This window comes from Cupressus sempervirens, chromosome 10 (genome assembly GCF_028749045.1).
Source record: "Cupressus sempervirens isolate cs-2001-9-10 chromosome 10, ASM2874904v1, whole genome shotgun sequence".
Classification (NCBI taxonomy): domain Eukaryota; kingdom Viridiplantae; phylum Streptophyta; class Pinopsida; order Cupressales; family Cupressaceae; genus Cupressus; species Cupressus sempervirens.
Genome location: NC_143127.1, coordinates 86,953,335 through 86,968,082, shown reverse-complemented (window position 1 = coordinate 86,968,082; position 14,748 = coordinate 86,953,335). Strand labels below are relative to the sequence as shown.

Sequence of the window (14,748 nt, the reverse complement as noted above, 5' to 3'; positions counted from 1 at the left end):
TCAAGAGCTTATCTCCATTAGTAGATTACAAAGACACCATTAGGTGCCACCTGATTAAGGGATTTTGATAAGACCTATTAGAGACTTTCCTTATTAGGAGCAACCTAGTTAAGGGACTTTAGAATGCAAGTCGATGTGTCACCTTGTTAGGATATTTTGTACAAAGAACCTATTAGGGTCCACCCTTGACAATTGTTGTAAAGATTAGTAAATAATAGGGAGTCATCTAGCAAAGTAGGTAGTACACTTAGCTTGAAATATATTCTTCTTCAACTTTGTTGACCTATCTGGAACTATGCTCTACCTTCTCTTGGTTTTACAACTGTAGATCTCAATCACTTATACACTTGACTCTCCTTGCTCTAACACACAATAAATCTTGTGTTTTTTGAGCTTACTTGCTTCTCTCAATACATTAGCTCTTTGAAGACAACCTCTCTCTTGGCACTTTCCTTCACACCTCGAGATTACATTTAGGTCAACTCTTATGGTTCTGTGGCTAATCACTCAACAATCTAACCTTTTCTCTTTTGACTCTATCTTCTTTTATACTTTCTTCTTGCTTCACTCAAAAATCCTAATCTGTGAACTCAAAATTTGAATTCTCATCCCTTCTACTAGCTTGACTTCCTGTTGTATTCATATACTTCTCTTGTCAGATGTAGCATGTTTGTACAAGAGTCAAATGTGTCATGTGTCCTTGATGACTTGTTCTTGTTGGAAGGAACTAAATTTTGAATTCTTTCAACTCTTCCTCAATACATTAACCTATCACCATTAAGTACAATGATGAGTGCATTGTTATCCTTCTTCATGACGTGGTAGTCATGGGTATCTTGCTCCATGATTTTCTTGTCGACTTGGCAAAACCATCTTGTATGGACACCGATTGATCTACTTTCCTTTCCAGTTTGGCATCCTTCTGCTCACACAAACTTTATTTAGCCTTCTTAATCTGAGTGGATCATCTCTATCATCGCCTTTGCTAGGCTCACACTTCTTCTTTTCTTCGATTACTATTGTGAACTAGAGTCGCACACCAATGTGCTTCAATATTCGTTGGTCCCTATTGGTCTCAGTTCCTCCATATGTATTGGCATCAGTGAAAAAACCTTTGATAATTAAATCTACCAATTTGTCTACCAGTTAGTTATGCCAAGATAGTGTACATAAAAATATGAGTATCTATAGTAACATGATTAAAAATGACAACATTTCTATCGTTCCATATAGTGAAAAGGATTTCCATCCTAAAAGCATGCTAAATTTGAGAAAATTTGCAAGGAAGATTAGTAGGCCCCCCAAGCAAGGCCATATGCCAAGTAAATTGTTTAGGTTGGAAAGGTTAAAAAAAGTCATGTATCCAGCTCCAAAAATGTTGAGCTCTTTGGCAAAACCATAAAATAAGCATGAAGGTCTCTGATTGATTGCAAAAAGTGCATTGAGGATCAAGAATCCCCAAATGGATGAGTTTGGAACCCACTGACAAGCCTTGGTACATAATACACCAAGCAAAATGGGTGATTTTAGGCTTTATGGTAGAAAACCATACAAAAAGGAACGTAAACCGCCAAGTATGTAGTTAAGAATTCAAATACCATTACAAATCTAGGGTGGTAACAAGAGGCAAATGAGGGACCAACCAATTATAAACCAGATCGGGCTTATAATTGGAGAGAGGAGTACATGGATGGCATTTCCAATATTTCCGACAAGGCTTAATAGAAGCAATACCATGCTTATGAATTAGCTGAGGAGGTAAGACAAAGACTAGTAATTCAAAAGTCTATCAATTTGGATGAGAGAGATGAAGCTGGGCGAACATATCATCCCAAGAACAAAGACTCATAGTAACTTTAGAAAATATATCCTAGGGAGTCCGAATGCCACACTTGTGAAAACTCAAAGAACTAACCCTTGGAAGCTTGGTAAGAGGAATCCTTATTATAATAATTTATTATAATTGATTAATAGTTCAAATTATGAAATTAAATAAAGGAGAAGACAATTTTAACATTCATAATGTAAAACATGGTCGTTCACAAGGCAAAACATGGTCTACCACAAGGTAAAACATGGTCTGTAAGATAACCATCAAATCAAATCTAGTTTAACTAATTCAAATATTGTCTATAGGAAAGCATGTCTAGTCAAATGTATCTTAACTAATTTTTCCTTTTTCTATGCAGGTTGATAAGAGCACTCCCAACTTCTCAATTTTCTTTTTGAGTTTTCTATTGAGAACAACCACAAATAGAAGGAGGCTAAGTCAAAGGGGAATGCAAATAAACTTGAATTTCCCTCCCTTCAACCTCCCATACATTACCTAAGATATATCAACTTGTTTTCCAATGTTTTTATACCCTCCAAAAATATTACACAAAACATATATTAAGATTAGGCTTATAGAAAAATGTATCTACAAATCTAATGCATGACAAGTCATCTTCAAAATATAGAAATCGATTCATTTACATTGCAAAAAATAATTATCATTTTTTAAGAAAGATTACCCACAATACACAAGGTTAATTATTATTATTAAGGTCGAATAGATTCAAATGCAAGACCTGGAGGATAAGAGGCTCACAATATTACTATTGTGTTAGCATTGTGGTGTAGGCTCTTTGCCTAGGAAAATGAAGTATTATTAGCAAGATGCACTTTAAAAAAAAAACAAAACATAGGAGCCGCCTCAAAAAGTCAAAATTTTAAAAACAATATTCTGCACCTGAAAAAATAAAAATATCAAAAACATCGGCACAGGGCTGAAAAGTCTTTTGGTTTGAGGGCAGTTCAAAAAAGCCAAAATCCAAAAACATCGGCACAGGGAGCTACGATATTGGTCTACCAGTTGTTGAAGTTGAAATTTGTGATCTGTTTGAAGGAGTAGGCTGAATCCATAAATCGCAGAGAGTGTAGAATTTTACAAGGTTTCCAACAACTATCTTTCTGTTAACCCAAAAGAAGAAATCACAAGAACATCCTTCTCCACGGGCCCGCTAAACATCTGAAAAAAATTGTGATTATAGTAACGTATATGCTAAAGATTGAGGGCAGAATGGCGGAAGAGAGCGCCAAGGATGGGAATGAAGAAGCAGCTGCATCAGAGCAGGACGGCCTCTCTGCTCACTCCCCCTTTCAGCCTCCACGTTCTTCTGCATCTTCACTTCCCAAGGTATCTTCCAAATAATTCCAATTTTACTCGAATTTTAATGCAAAATAAAATGGCAAGAAAAGATAAAACATAGTTGCTAACTTTTGAAACTGACATGGCCCTTCCAATTATTGCTTCAAAGTACCCAAGGATTATAGAAAGTGTATGTTACAGACCTCAATCTTCTCCTTCCTTGCGTCATGTTGTTTCTTTCCTATTCAATTATTCTTCCAAATAGTTTGAGCTACTTAGGTTTTTGTCGCAACCTTAAGTTATCTCACGGTTCGTTTTGCCAAAGGGATCTCTCAGTGGTAGAAAAGTTTGCCATGCAAATCAATTTGGCCAAAGAGTTCGCTTGGCCGAAATTTCGTTTAGCAGAACGTTAGTCCGCCGATTTTATGGCTGAAGAGATTTCTGTTGGTCAAAATAGCAATATCGTGGTCAATTTAGTTGAAGAGATTTCTCTTGGTCCTAGTAGCTCGTAAGCCTAAGGCAACACTGTAGGTTTCTTTAGCTTAAGAGATTTGGCTAAGCCCAGGAATATTTAGGATGACAGTTTTAGGTAACTTGGGCAAACAGGTACTTCTTGATAGTAATGCGTACAAGTTGAATGTTACATGCAAGAACAACTTACGAATTAAAAGAAACTAATAATTCTGAGTTTGATTTCAATTTTCTGATCAAATCTATTCTTTCTTTTGAAGTTTTGAATTTTTTGTGTCTACTCTTTGGGGCAGGAACTGCCCCAAGTAGAGCTGGAACTAAGATTGCTGGAAGCTCTGGAGATTTACCACCCTGTCAAATTACAAGGTTACCCTAATTTCAATCCCTACCATTATTTTCTAAATGTGAATCATATTGCTCCCTTTTCTAGGCTTTGCATGAAAATAGTGATTGTATAAACTGGTGTTGGCATGGCATGGATGATGTGTTATTTTGATGCACAGTTTATCTCATAACTCTGTATGCACTTATCTAGTTTTGCCTGTTGAGTCCAACGTTAATGCAGTGTGGGTTATGTTTGGACCACATCCTTAAATATTTGTAAGCGTGACTCGCACATGAATGTAGCCTATAATTGTTATGCTAGAACTTAATCACATGTCTACTGGAGTAACAGACTACCTTATATTGCTGGACAGATTTGGGAATTGGGTCATGCTTTTTGATTGTCTCCCATTATTAGTACACCACAACCTTTTAAACCGCAACAATGTGGTGTATATGGGAGAACTCATTGCTTCCAAGTACAACAAAAGCTTAAAATAACTAATGTCAAGAAGACAAAGCCACATTTCTTTGGATGGAAACAATAGATAATTTATGAAGTATGAATTGCTATTGATACTCAGGAAAACATCATAATTGAGATGTGTCATACCATCCAGGAATTGAATGGCCATAATGAGGTATCATATTACCAAGATTCGCTTGTCAAACTTGTGGCAGATCATCGAAAGTTTGTAGAGCACTTCAAATCTTAGGTAGCAAAATTCAAATTTGGAAATTATAAAATTCGTAGCAGAGCTATAAAGGCAAATTATCATAGATGAGTTGTGTCATACTGAGGAACTGAATTATAAATTGAGGTATTACCAAGATTCTCAAGTTGAACTTTGTTTAGGTCATCAAAAGCTAGTGGATATCTTTAAATCTTAGCAAAATTCAAATTTGAGAAGCATAATATTAATATCAAAGCTACTAGACATGCAGTTAGCTGACAGTGGGGCACTTAGAGTTGGAAATGAGATGATGCATTTGAATTGCTTTGGAAGTAGCAAAAGAAGATCATTTTGCCAGGCAAGATTGTCAAGAGAAGAAAGAATTGGGTGCTGACATTTGGCTAGTAAGATTAAACTTGAGAAGCCAGAGTATATGTTATGGAGTTGAGAGGCAAATTGGATTCACGGCTGGAAGGATTGCAATATATTTACAGGTATAAAGTGAAACCCAGATTTACCAGAAGGGAGATTGATGTTCTCAAAATGAATTTTAAATCTTGCATGAATTCAAGTACAAATAATCTATAAAAGGCAGTTGAGTAAATCCATTTTCACATAAACAGAGGGAAATTCTAGCACATCCAGGTTTGGATCTCTTTGTGATCTGTTTGTATGTGGTTTCTTTGTTGTTGCCAATACAGAAAGCAACTCAAGCTGCCAATTTGCACCATGTATATTATAAAGTGGTCTGCAATCCAATGAGAGCTACATGTTTGGTGGTAATATGAAGTTTTAAATGGATTGCAGAGTCTTCTGCGAATTTATGTCTTTGTTTGTCTTTCATTCAACGTTTTATTACTTAAACCAAATCAAAATCAGCGGGAGGTGATATAAGACTGACAGTGTCAGGTTTGAGTACAGCTGTATTTTGTAAATATAAATTAGAAATTTAAAGCCAATACTGGAAGTGAGTCTGTCTTGTATAAGATTTCCACTGTATCAAATGACGAGAAATTCAGAGCAAATATTGCAATTCTGTTTGGTATCCATTTTCAAAAAACATTTTGAAATACTCCGACTAGTTTTACAAAATAGAAATTTACTTATCAAGAACATTTCCATGGCTCCATATGCTATTGCTGTTCATAACTGAAAAATAACTACAAAAACCCAGCTGAGCTGTTGTTTCTCAATTTATATGACTATATATATGTCGGTGTTTCCTAATGATTCCTATATGTTCTCTAATAATTGTCATATCTTATAACGAAGTGCATCAGGAGATCTGCCAACAAACAGGGAATGCAGTTCCCTCCGTACTATATGCTCTGCAAAACCCAGGGAGGTCTGCTTTCTAACATTATTCAAGATGAGGAACAAATATTAACTTTATACTGTTATAGCAGATACGTCTCATAAATTATAACAAGAATTCCATGTGACACAACATAGGCTAAATTTCTTGTAAAATCTAAGATCCAAGCATGATAACGTAAGCTATTTAAGAATAACTTGGACATTTATTAGGATTAGGAATTTTGAGAATTGGTGCTGGGTTTTTCAGCAAAACATAGTTTCTAGATCGATGCCTTTATATTGTTACAGAGACAAGCAGACTAGTGTCTCCCAAGGATAAATCAAACACATTTCAATGGATAATTATTAATTTACATTGTTTACTTGCAATAAAATATCCTATGCATGACATCCACACTTAACTGTTCTCAACAATCCCTGTGGAACACAACATTCCAGTATTTCATTAAAATCATATTGATCTATTATTTGAATAGAAGCAATTAACAAAACACTAATTGCAAAAATGTGTGAAGATGAACTCAATAATCATTGATCGTTTTATTCGTGAGTAATTGTAGCATTACACATTGGAGACAATTACAACTGAAGCATGTTATTCATATATTTGCAATTGGAACACATATTATCGTTGCAAAAATCTCATTTACAGACTAGTTTTCTTTATATAGCCTAAGACAAAATTTGACTACATTAAACTCAAGCTTGTCCAATCACAATTTCCCAGAATCTTTTAGAATGAGGGTTAAATCCCCTTTTATAGAACAAGGTGAGCATGCAGGCTCATGAGCCCAATCACATGACCCATGTGTGTCATGACTCATTTTACAATTGACAACTAATACATTTCTTGTTGGAACAGTACAGCGATTAATTATTAAGGTCCATCAAGAAACTATATTCCTTTTCATAGCTTGAACCAAAAGTCATTGATGCCTTTGAGAAGCTCGTATTTGAAGTTGAGAAGGCTGGAGGAGACAAAAAATTGAAATTGAAGATCTGATGATGCTTTAAAATGCTGGTGTAGACCAATACTACAGTTTTTCCATGTCACAACTACAATTGGGCTGCTGATTTGGCAATTTGATGACTGATTGAAATTCTGAGTGGTATCCATTCACTGTATTTCTTCATCAAGGCAGCATAAATTTTCTCTGAAGGCCTTTGAAAAGCTAACACTTTTGCAATTTTCTTCTGTATGTGCATTGTACTTAGCATCCACAATTAATTTGGCTTTGTTATTGAAATTGTGAAGATTAAATTCCAATGCTATAAGTTAACCCACTTTATTGTTTAACAGTGCTAAATCTGGTTCTCCCACTAGCATAAATAAATGAACTGAAAGAAGGGATACTAGTACCAACTTCACGTTTCCATTGGTTGAATGGATGGTCACATTATGGTCCATTATCTTGCACACAATTTCTTCGGCAGAGCCTTTATCATTGTCATCTTATTCCTTTGGTCTTGCTCAAGCCTGCCATGGGAGGTAGGGTTCCCCTAGAAAATCAGTGACCTCATTTTGGGCTGCTTACCCTTCAGGAATGGTAGGGTCGTATCTAAAAGACTGAAACACTTGTATACCCGATGAATTGCCAATGCTATAGGGCAACATGTGCCTAATAAGATATCCTTCAAATATTGTTAATGCTGCAAGTACTGAATGTAGGTGGACCAGGTATCCTTAAATCTGCAAATGATGTTGGACATCTTGTGTCCAATCAGGTCATTCATGAGCCTTTCTATTGTCATCCTTCCTAACCACTTCCAAATGGTCCTTAAGGTCCTTTGTTCTTATGGACATTGTATCTCCATCTCAAGTGGATGTGTCCACTGAGCTTGATAGATGGGCTAAGTTGCCAATCCTAGTTCTAATAGAGGTTCAGGTTTGGCAATTTTTTGGGTGGGCTCTGGTACTGCAGGTATAAATAGATATTTTCAAACACACACACACACACACACACACACACACATATATTCATAGATTCATACACATTACATGTTCATTGCTCATTTTACCATTGGTTCAAACTTCAAAACTTCAAACATATAATAGTCATAAGAAGTTAGAAGTGCAATATTCATAAATCCTTAAGTGCCAATAAAATTATAAATAAAATACCTCATTTATCATATTTATGCTTTGCAATCAAAATGTCATTACACAATGAAATTTTAAATTACAAGTTTTTTTTAATATTTAATATCCAAATTCATCTTCATTATCTTCATAGGAAACTAAGGTCAACATTTCATTCCACTTCAACTTCATTTAACCCAGCAACTGTGCCACACTATGGCCATGTCATGTGGAACAGTTGCCTCGTGTGATAAAATGCATGCTTTATGGTTGAAATTAGGGTTTTAGATGCTTTTGAGATTTAAAAAAAATAAAAAATGGCATGTAGGGCCCATTTTTGGGTGGTCACAGCCTTGGGTGCCCATGGGTTCTGCTGAATTCTGCCTGGATTCTGGCATGCAGGACCCACATGGAATCCAAATGCCCGGTCGAAATCACCACTGGCATCAAGATTTGGGCTTGTATGCAGGGGTCAAGTAGCTCAGTAAATGGTTAACAGGTAGTGCATCAATAGGTTGAGGTAATGGTAGTGGAGATTGAGCCTTACTATACTCATGTAGCAATTTCATGTGATCAGTTTGCAACTTATCAAAATCAGCCTAGAGCTTTTCTTGTACTAGCTTCTCTAAATAATGCAGTGTTCACCATTAAAGAAGCTGCCTTAGGGTACCTCTTCCCAACTAAATTCCCAGTCAACTCTTTTATGCTTCTTGCTAGTGGAGGCTTATTTGATTTTGGGGCGTTGGCCCAAACAACAAGGGCTTCATATTTGGTGTTAAGCTGTGAACCAAAATACAATTTCTTTGCTTGTTCCTTTGGGGCAAACACTTGATCATGTTGCCTTCCTACTGTATCAAGTGTGATGCAGGAGCATCCTGGGTTCCCTTGTTATCCTGCTCATTTTTTTCTTCATTTTGCATGTGTATGCCGAGTGACTTTTCATTTGCCAAGTTATCTAGTGTACGCCAAGTGACTCTTCATTCGCCAAGTTACCCAGTGTACGCCAAGTGATACTTTATTCGCCAAGTTACCCAGTGTATGCCAAGTGATTCTTCATTCGCCAAGTTACTCAGTGTATGCCAAGTGACTCTTCATTAACTGAGTTGTCTAGTGTACGCCAAGTGACTCTTCATTAACCGAGTTACCCAGTGTACGCCAAGTGACTCTTCATTAACCGAGTTACCCAGTGTATGCCAAGTGACTCTTCATTCGCCGAGTTACCTAGTGTATGCCAAGTGACTCTTCATTTGCCGAGTTACCCAGTGTATGCTGAGTGTCAGCATTTGGACGTGATTTCTGTGAGCCGACTTGCGGGATTTATTTTGATCGCGACATTTATGTTAAGATCTTTTCTTGGGATGCGTCTAGACCGTTGTTAGGTCGGCCTTCCTCTTATGTAATGTTCTAGAATAATATGTAAGCCATTTTGGCAAGTATATATAGAGTGTTTAGGCTTAGATTTAGGTAAGTTTTTGGAGAAGAAGATTAGAGGGCAGAACTGAAAGTGCGAATTTGCAATTGGATCTTTGAATGTGAATGTATATGTAATTGGCTGTAACCCTGAAGGCCTTACAACTGGGCATGTATGAAGATATTTTGATAAGTCAATAAAAGTATTTCACTCTTCTTCCTCCTTTGGTTGCTGTTCTTTGTGTTTGCTTCCGTTGTGTTAACTCTTGCAGGGTGGTTTGGATAGTTGGGTGAGCCTTTGGCCCAAGTTGTTCACCCTTTGCCTGTGTCAGTCGGTATCGGAGCTTGAGGTTCGTTCTTGTGGAGATTGGATCGTGTAGAACCTTGATTTGGATTTGGTTATAGGGTGGCAGATTTGCGGATTTGACCTATAACTTGCGCAGGGTTACGATCTTGCAGGAACCTGATTTGTAAAGATGGTTCGTGGTAGAGGACATAATGTTGATAATGCTATATTGGATCAGTTGAGACAAATTGCAGCCAAATTAGATGTTGTGGAGACAACCCAGAGGAGACGAGCGCATCTTGATGATGTAAGTGATGATGAAGTAGCAACACCAAATCATAATCCAGAACCTGAAGAAGATCAAGATGAGGAAAGATTGTTCCAAATATTGTCTAAGGCAAATTCAAAGCCTGCTGTAGAAGTTGTTCCTTATGATGGAAAATTGGATACCAATTCTGTGTTGGATTGGATCTCTGATAGGGAGAAGTTCTTGGAGTATGAAAACACTCCTGATAATAGAAAGGTGAAGATTGCAGTCACTAGGTTGAAAGGTCATGCATCACTATGGTGGGAGCACTTGCAAATTGATAGACAAAGGAGAGGAAAGGAGAAGATCAGAACGTGGCCAAAGATGGTGAACAAGGTAAAGAACAAATTCCTTCCTGCTGATTACCAAGTTAGCTTGTTGAGAAAGATGTAAAATTTGAAACAAAAGGACATGACTGTGAAAGAATATACCGAAGAATTCTATAGATTAGACATCAGATCTGGACATGTGGATGATGATGTTGAGAAAATTGCAAGGTACATTAATGGATTGAGATCTAGAATTCAGGATGAAATAAGTTTTGTGAAGTTCAAAAGTGTAGAAGAAGCATATCAATATGCCTTGAAAGCTGAGGAGATCTTGACAAAGAAGCATGAACAAAGAGAAAGAGATAGAGGTGGTAGATTTCAGAGAGGTAGAGGTAGATCTTATGGAGAAAGTGGCAGATCTGATAGTTCTATGCAGGATAAAGGCAAATTTGAATGGAAGAATGATGACAAAGGCAAGACCAAATGGAAAAGTGGTAATTCTTATTGAGGAAGTACTAATTCTTACCAAGGAAGAGGTAATTCCTATTCTAGAGGTGGATTTCATGGTAATTGTTTTAGATGTGGTAAAGAGGGACATATATCTTTTGAATGTAGGTCCTCTGAAAGTAGGCAAGGTAAAAAAAATGCTATGATTCAAGAAGATGATGAGGGTTCACCAAGTGAACCTGAGGTTGGAGAAAATCTGATGGTGAGAAGAACCTTATGTAATAAGGGAAGTGATGAGGAACCTGTTTTAAGGAGAAGTCTATTCAAGACAAAATATAAGATGGTTGGAAAATGCTGCAAAGTGATCATTGACAGTGGAAGTTCTACAAATCTGGCATCAGAAGAGTTGGTTACTAAGTTGCAATTGCAGAGGCTGAAACATCCCAAACCTTATCATGTTTCATGGATCAAAGATGAGCATAAGCTATTGGTAAGTGAGCAATGCCTTGTGAAGTTCAGAATTAGACATTACTTTGATAAAGTTTTGTGTGATATTATGCCCATGGATTGTTGTCATATTTTGTTGGGTAGACCTTGGCAATGTGATAGATATGCTGTACATGATGGAAGATTGAATCAATATACTCTTTGGGTAAATGGGAAGAAACAAACATTGCTGCATTTGATTGAAAGTCCAGATGAGGTTAATTGTACTGCTGTAAAAATTTGCATGGTTAATGGGAAACAATTTGAAAAGGAAATGAAAAAGAATCAAATCCGTTTTTCCATAGTTCTTAGACGACCGAGTGGTGGTAGTAATGACCGAGCAACAGAAGCTAGTAATGACCGAGTGATAGCAGATAGTGATAGCCGAGTGCCAGTAGAAATTATCAAATTGCTGAATGAGTATAAAGAAATTATTGCTGATGATATTCCTGATGGTTTACCTCTAGTAAGAAGTATAAGTCATTGTATGGATCTGATTCTTGGAGCTAGTTTGCCAAACAAAGCACCATATAGATTGACACCTGCAGAGAATGCAGAACTTAACAGACAAGTGCATGAGTTGTTGCAGAAAGGTTTGATTAGAGAAAGCTTGAGTCCATGTGCTGTACCTGTTGTTTTAGCACCTAAAAAGAATGGAGAATGGAGAATGTGTATTGATTCCAGAGCTATTATTAAAATCACAGTGAAATATAGGTTTTCTATGCCGAGGATGGATAACATAATGGATTGTTTGAGTGGAGCAAAGTATTTTACCAAGATTGATTTGAAGAGTGGCTATCATCAGATTAGAATCAGAGAAGGTGATGAATGGAAGACTGCTTTCAAGACAAAAGATGGTTTGTATGAATGGTTGGTTATGCCTTTTAGTTTGACTAATGCACCTAGTACTTTCATGAGGTTAATGAATGAAGTTTTGAAAAGATTATTGGGTAAGTTTGTGACTGTTTATTTGGATGATATTCTGATATTCGACAAGACTAAGGAAGAACATCTTGAGCATATTAGACAAGTATTGCAGAGGTTGAAAGAGGAAAAGTTGCTGATCAATTTGAAAAAGTGTTCTTTTATGCAAGAGGAGATTGTGTATTTGGGATTTGTGATTTCAGTTGATGGATTGAAGATGGATCCTGAGAAGGTCAAAGCAATTTTGGAATGGCCTACACTTGAGAATGTGGGTGAGGTAAGATCATTTCATGGTTTGGCTAGTTTTTATAGAAAGTTTATAAAGAATTTCAGTGCTGTTTGTAATGCTATGATTGATACAATGAGGGGAGATAAAAAATAATTCAAGTGGACACATGGAGCTGATAAGAGTTTTGAGACTTTGAAACAAAAGGTTGTTGAATTACTTGTATTGGTTTTACCTGATTCCAACAAAGTATTTCAAGTTGAATGTGATGCAAGTGGTAATGCAATAGGAGCTGTATTAAGTCAGGAAGGTAAGCCTGTTGCTTTCTTTAGTGAAAAGTTGAATGATGCTAAAAGGAAGCATTTTGTGTATGATCAAGAATTTTATGCCATTGTTCAAGCATTGAAGAAGTGGAGACATTATTTGATTCTTAAGGAGTTTGTGCTGTATACTGATTATAAAGCTTTACAATACTTGGGAAGTCAACATAAATTGAATCAGAGACATATGAAGTGGGTTGAGTACTTGTAGAGTTTTACATTTGTGATCAAGCATAAGAGTGGAGTTACTAACAGAGTTGCTGATGCATTGAGTAGAAGACATTCTTTGTTGACTGAAATGAAGGTTGAAGTTTTTGGTTTTGATGAAATGAAAGAGTTGTATGATGCTGATCCTGATTTTTCTGAGGCGTGGAGAGAGTGCAGAGAAGCAAATTTGACAGATCACATAAGTAAGTATGATGAGTATTTCATTCAAGAAGGTATGTTGTTCAAAGGTATTCAGTTGTGTGTTCCTAAAAGTTCTATGAGGTTGAATCTGATTAAGGAAAAGCATAGTGGTGGATTAGTTGGACATTTTAGAATTGATAAGACATTGGGTTTGCTAAAAGAGAAGTATTATTGACCACAAATGTATAAGGATGTTTAGAAATTTGTAAAGAATTGTGGAGTTTGTCAAGTTGCAAAGGGAGTGAGTCAAAAAACTGGTTTGTATACACTTATTACTGTTCCTGAGAAACCTTGGATTGACATCAGTATGGATTTTGTTCTTGGATTGCCTAAGACAGTGAAGGGGCATGATTCTATATTTGTTGTAGTGGACATATTTTCTAAGATGGCTCATTTCATACCATGTAAGAAGACATTAGATGTTGAGCATGTTGCTGAACTTTTCTTTAAAGAGATTGTGAGATTGCATGGATTACCAAGAAGTATTATTTCAGACAGAGACAATAAGTTTGTTGGTTACTTTTGGAAGACTTTGTGGAAGAAGATGGGTATTGAGCTGAAGTTCAGTCTACATTCCATCCACAGACAGATGGACATACAGAGGTTGTGAATAGAGGCTTGGGAAATTTGCTGAGATGTTTAGTTGGGAATAAGCCAAGTAATTGGGAGATGGTATTGGCACAAGCTGAATCTGCATATAATAATTCTATGAATAGGACTATAGGGAAGACACTTTTTGAGATTGTTATTGGAATGCATCCTAGAGGTATATCAGATTTGAGAGATGTTGCTAGTGAAGAAAAGCACTGCAGAAGAAGAATCTGCTGATTTTATGGAGTCTTTGCATAAGGAAGTGAAGTTGAGGTTGGAATAAAGTAATCAGAAGTATAAGGAGAATGCTGATCAGTCTAGAAGACACCATGATTTTCAAGTTGGTGATGAGGTGATGGTTCATCTAAAGAAAGGAAGATTCCCAGTTGGAACATACAGTAAGCTGAAGATGAAGAAATTTGGACCTTGTAAGATCTTGAAGAAGTTTGACAGTGGTAATGCTTATGAAGTTGAGTTACTTGATGACATGGATATATCTCCTATATTCAATATTGCTGATTTGTATAAGTATCATGAGTCAAATGATGAAGTTGTTGTATTAGAAGATTATCCTAAGAAGCAGATTGAAGAATTTGAACAGATATTGGACCAGAGAGTTGGCAGGAGCACAAGAGGAAAAGATTACTATGAATATTTGGTGAAGTGAAGAACAGGCCTATTGAAGATGCTTCATGGATTTCTCAATCTGAGTTGGATTCCACTCAGATTGTGACATCTCAATGATTCAGGAGAATCATTCCTTTCAACCCCGGTTGTTTGATGCAAGAGCATCCTAGGTTGCCTTGTTATCTTGCTCATTTTTTTTGTTCATTTTGCATGTGTTTGCTGAGTGACTCTTCATTCGCCAAGTTACCCAGTGTACGCCAAGTGACTCTTCATTCGCTAAGTTACCCAGTGTACGCCAAGTGATTCTTCATTCGCCGAGTTACCCAGTGTACGCCAAGTGATTCTTCATTCGCCGAGTTACCCAATGTACACCAAGTGACTCTTCATTAACCGAGTTACCCAGTGTACACCAAGTGACTCTTCATTATCCAAGTTACCCAGTGTATGCCAA

At 36.7% G+C, this 14,748-nt stretch overlaps 1 protein-coding gene across 2 annotated transcripts in view; it reads left to right on the top strand.

Moving 5' to 3' along the window:
* The first annotated feature begins 2,678 nt into the window (after positions 1-2,678).
* The window catches only part of LOC149532703 (chromatin modification-like protein), a 46,770-nt gene continuing 34,700 nt past the window's right edge, over positions 2,679-14,748 (top strand). For both annotated transcript variants that reach the window (XM_089805463.1, XM_089805462.1), the window contains exons 1-2: positions 2,679-3,178; positions 3,895-3,967. In XM_089805463.1, the coding sequence (XP_089661589.1) occupies positions 3,041-3,178; positions 3,895-3,967 (211 nt within the window). In that variant the 5' untranslated portion in view covers positions 2,679-3,040. The remainder of the gene's footprint in view (positions 3,179-3,894; positions 3,968-14,748) is intronic.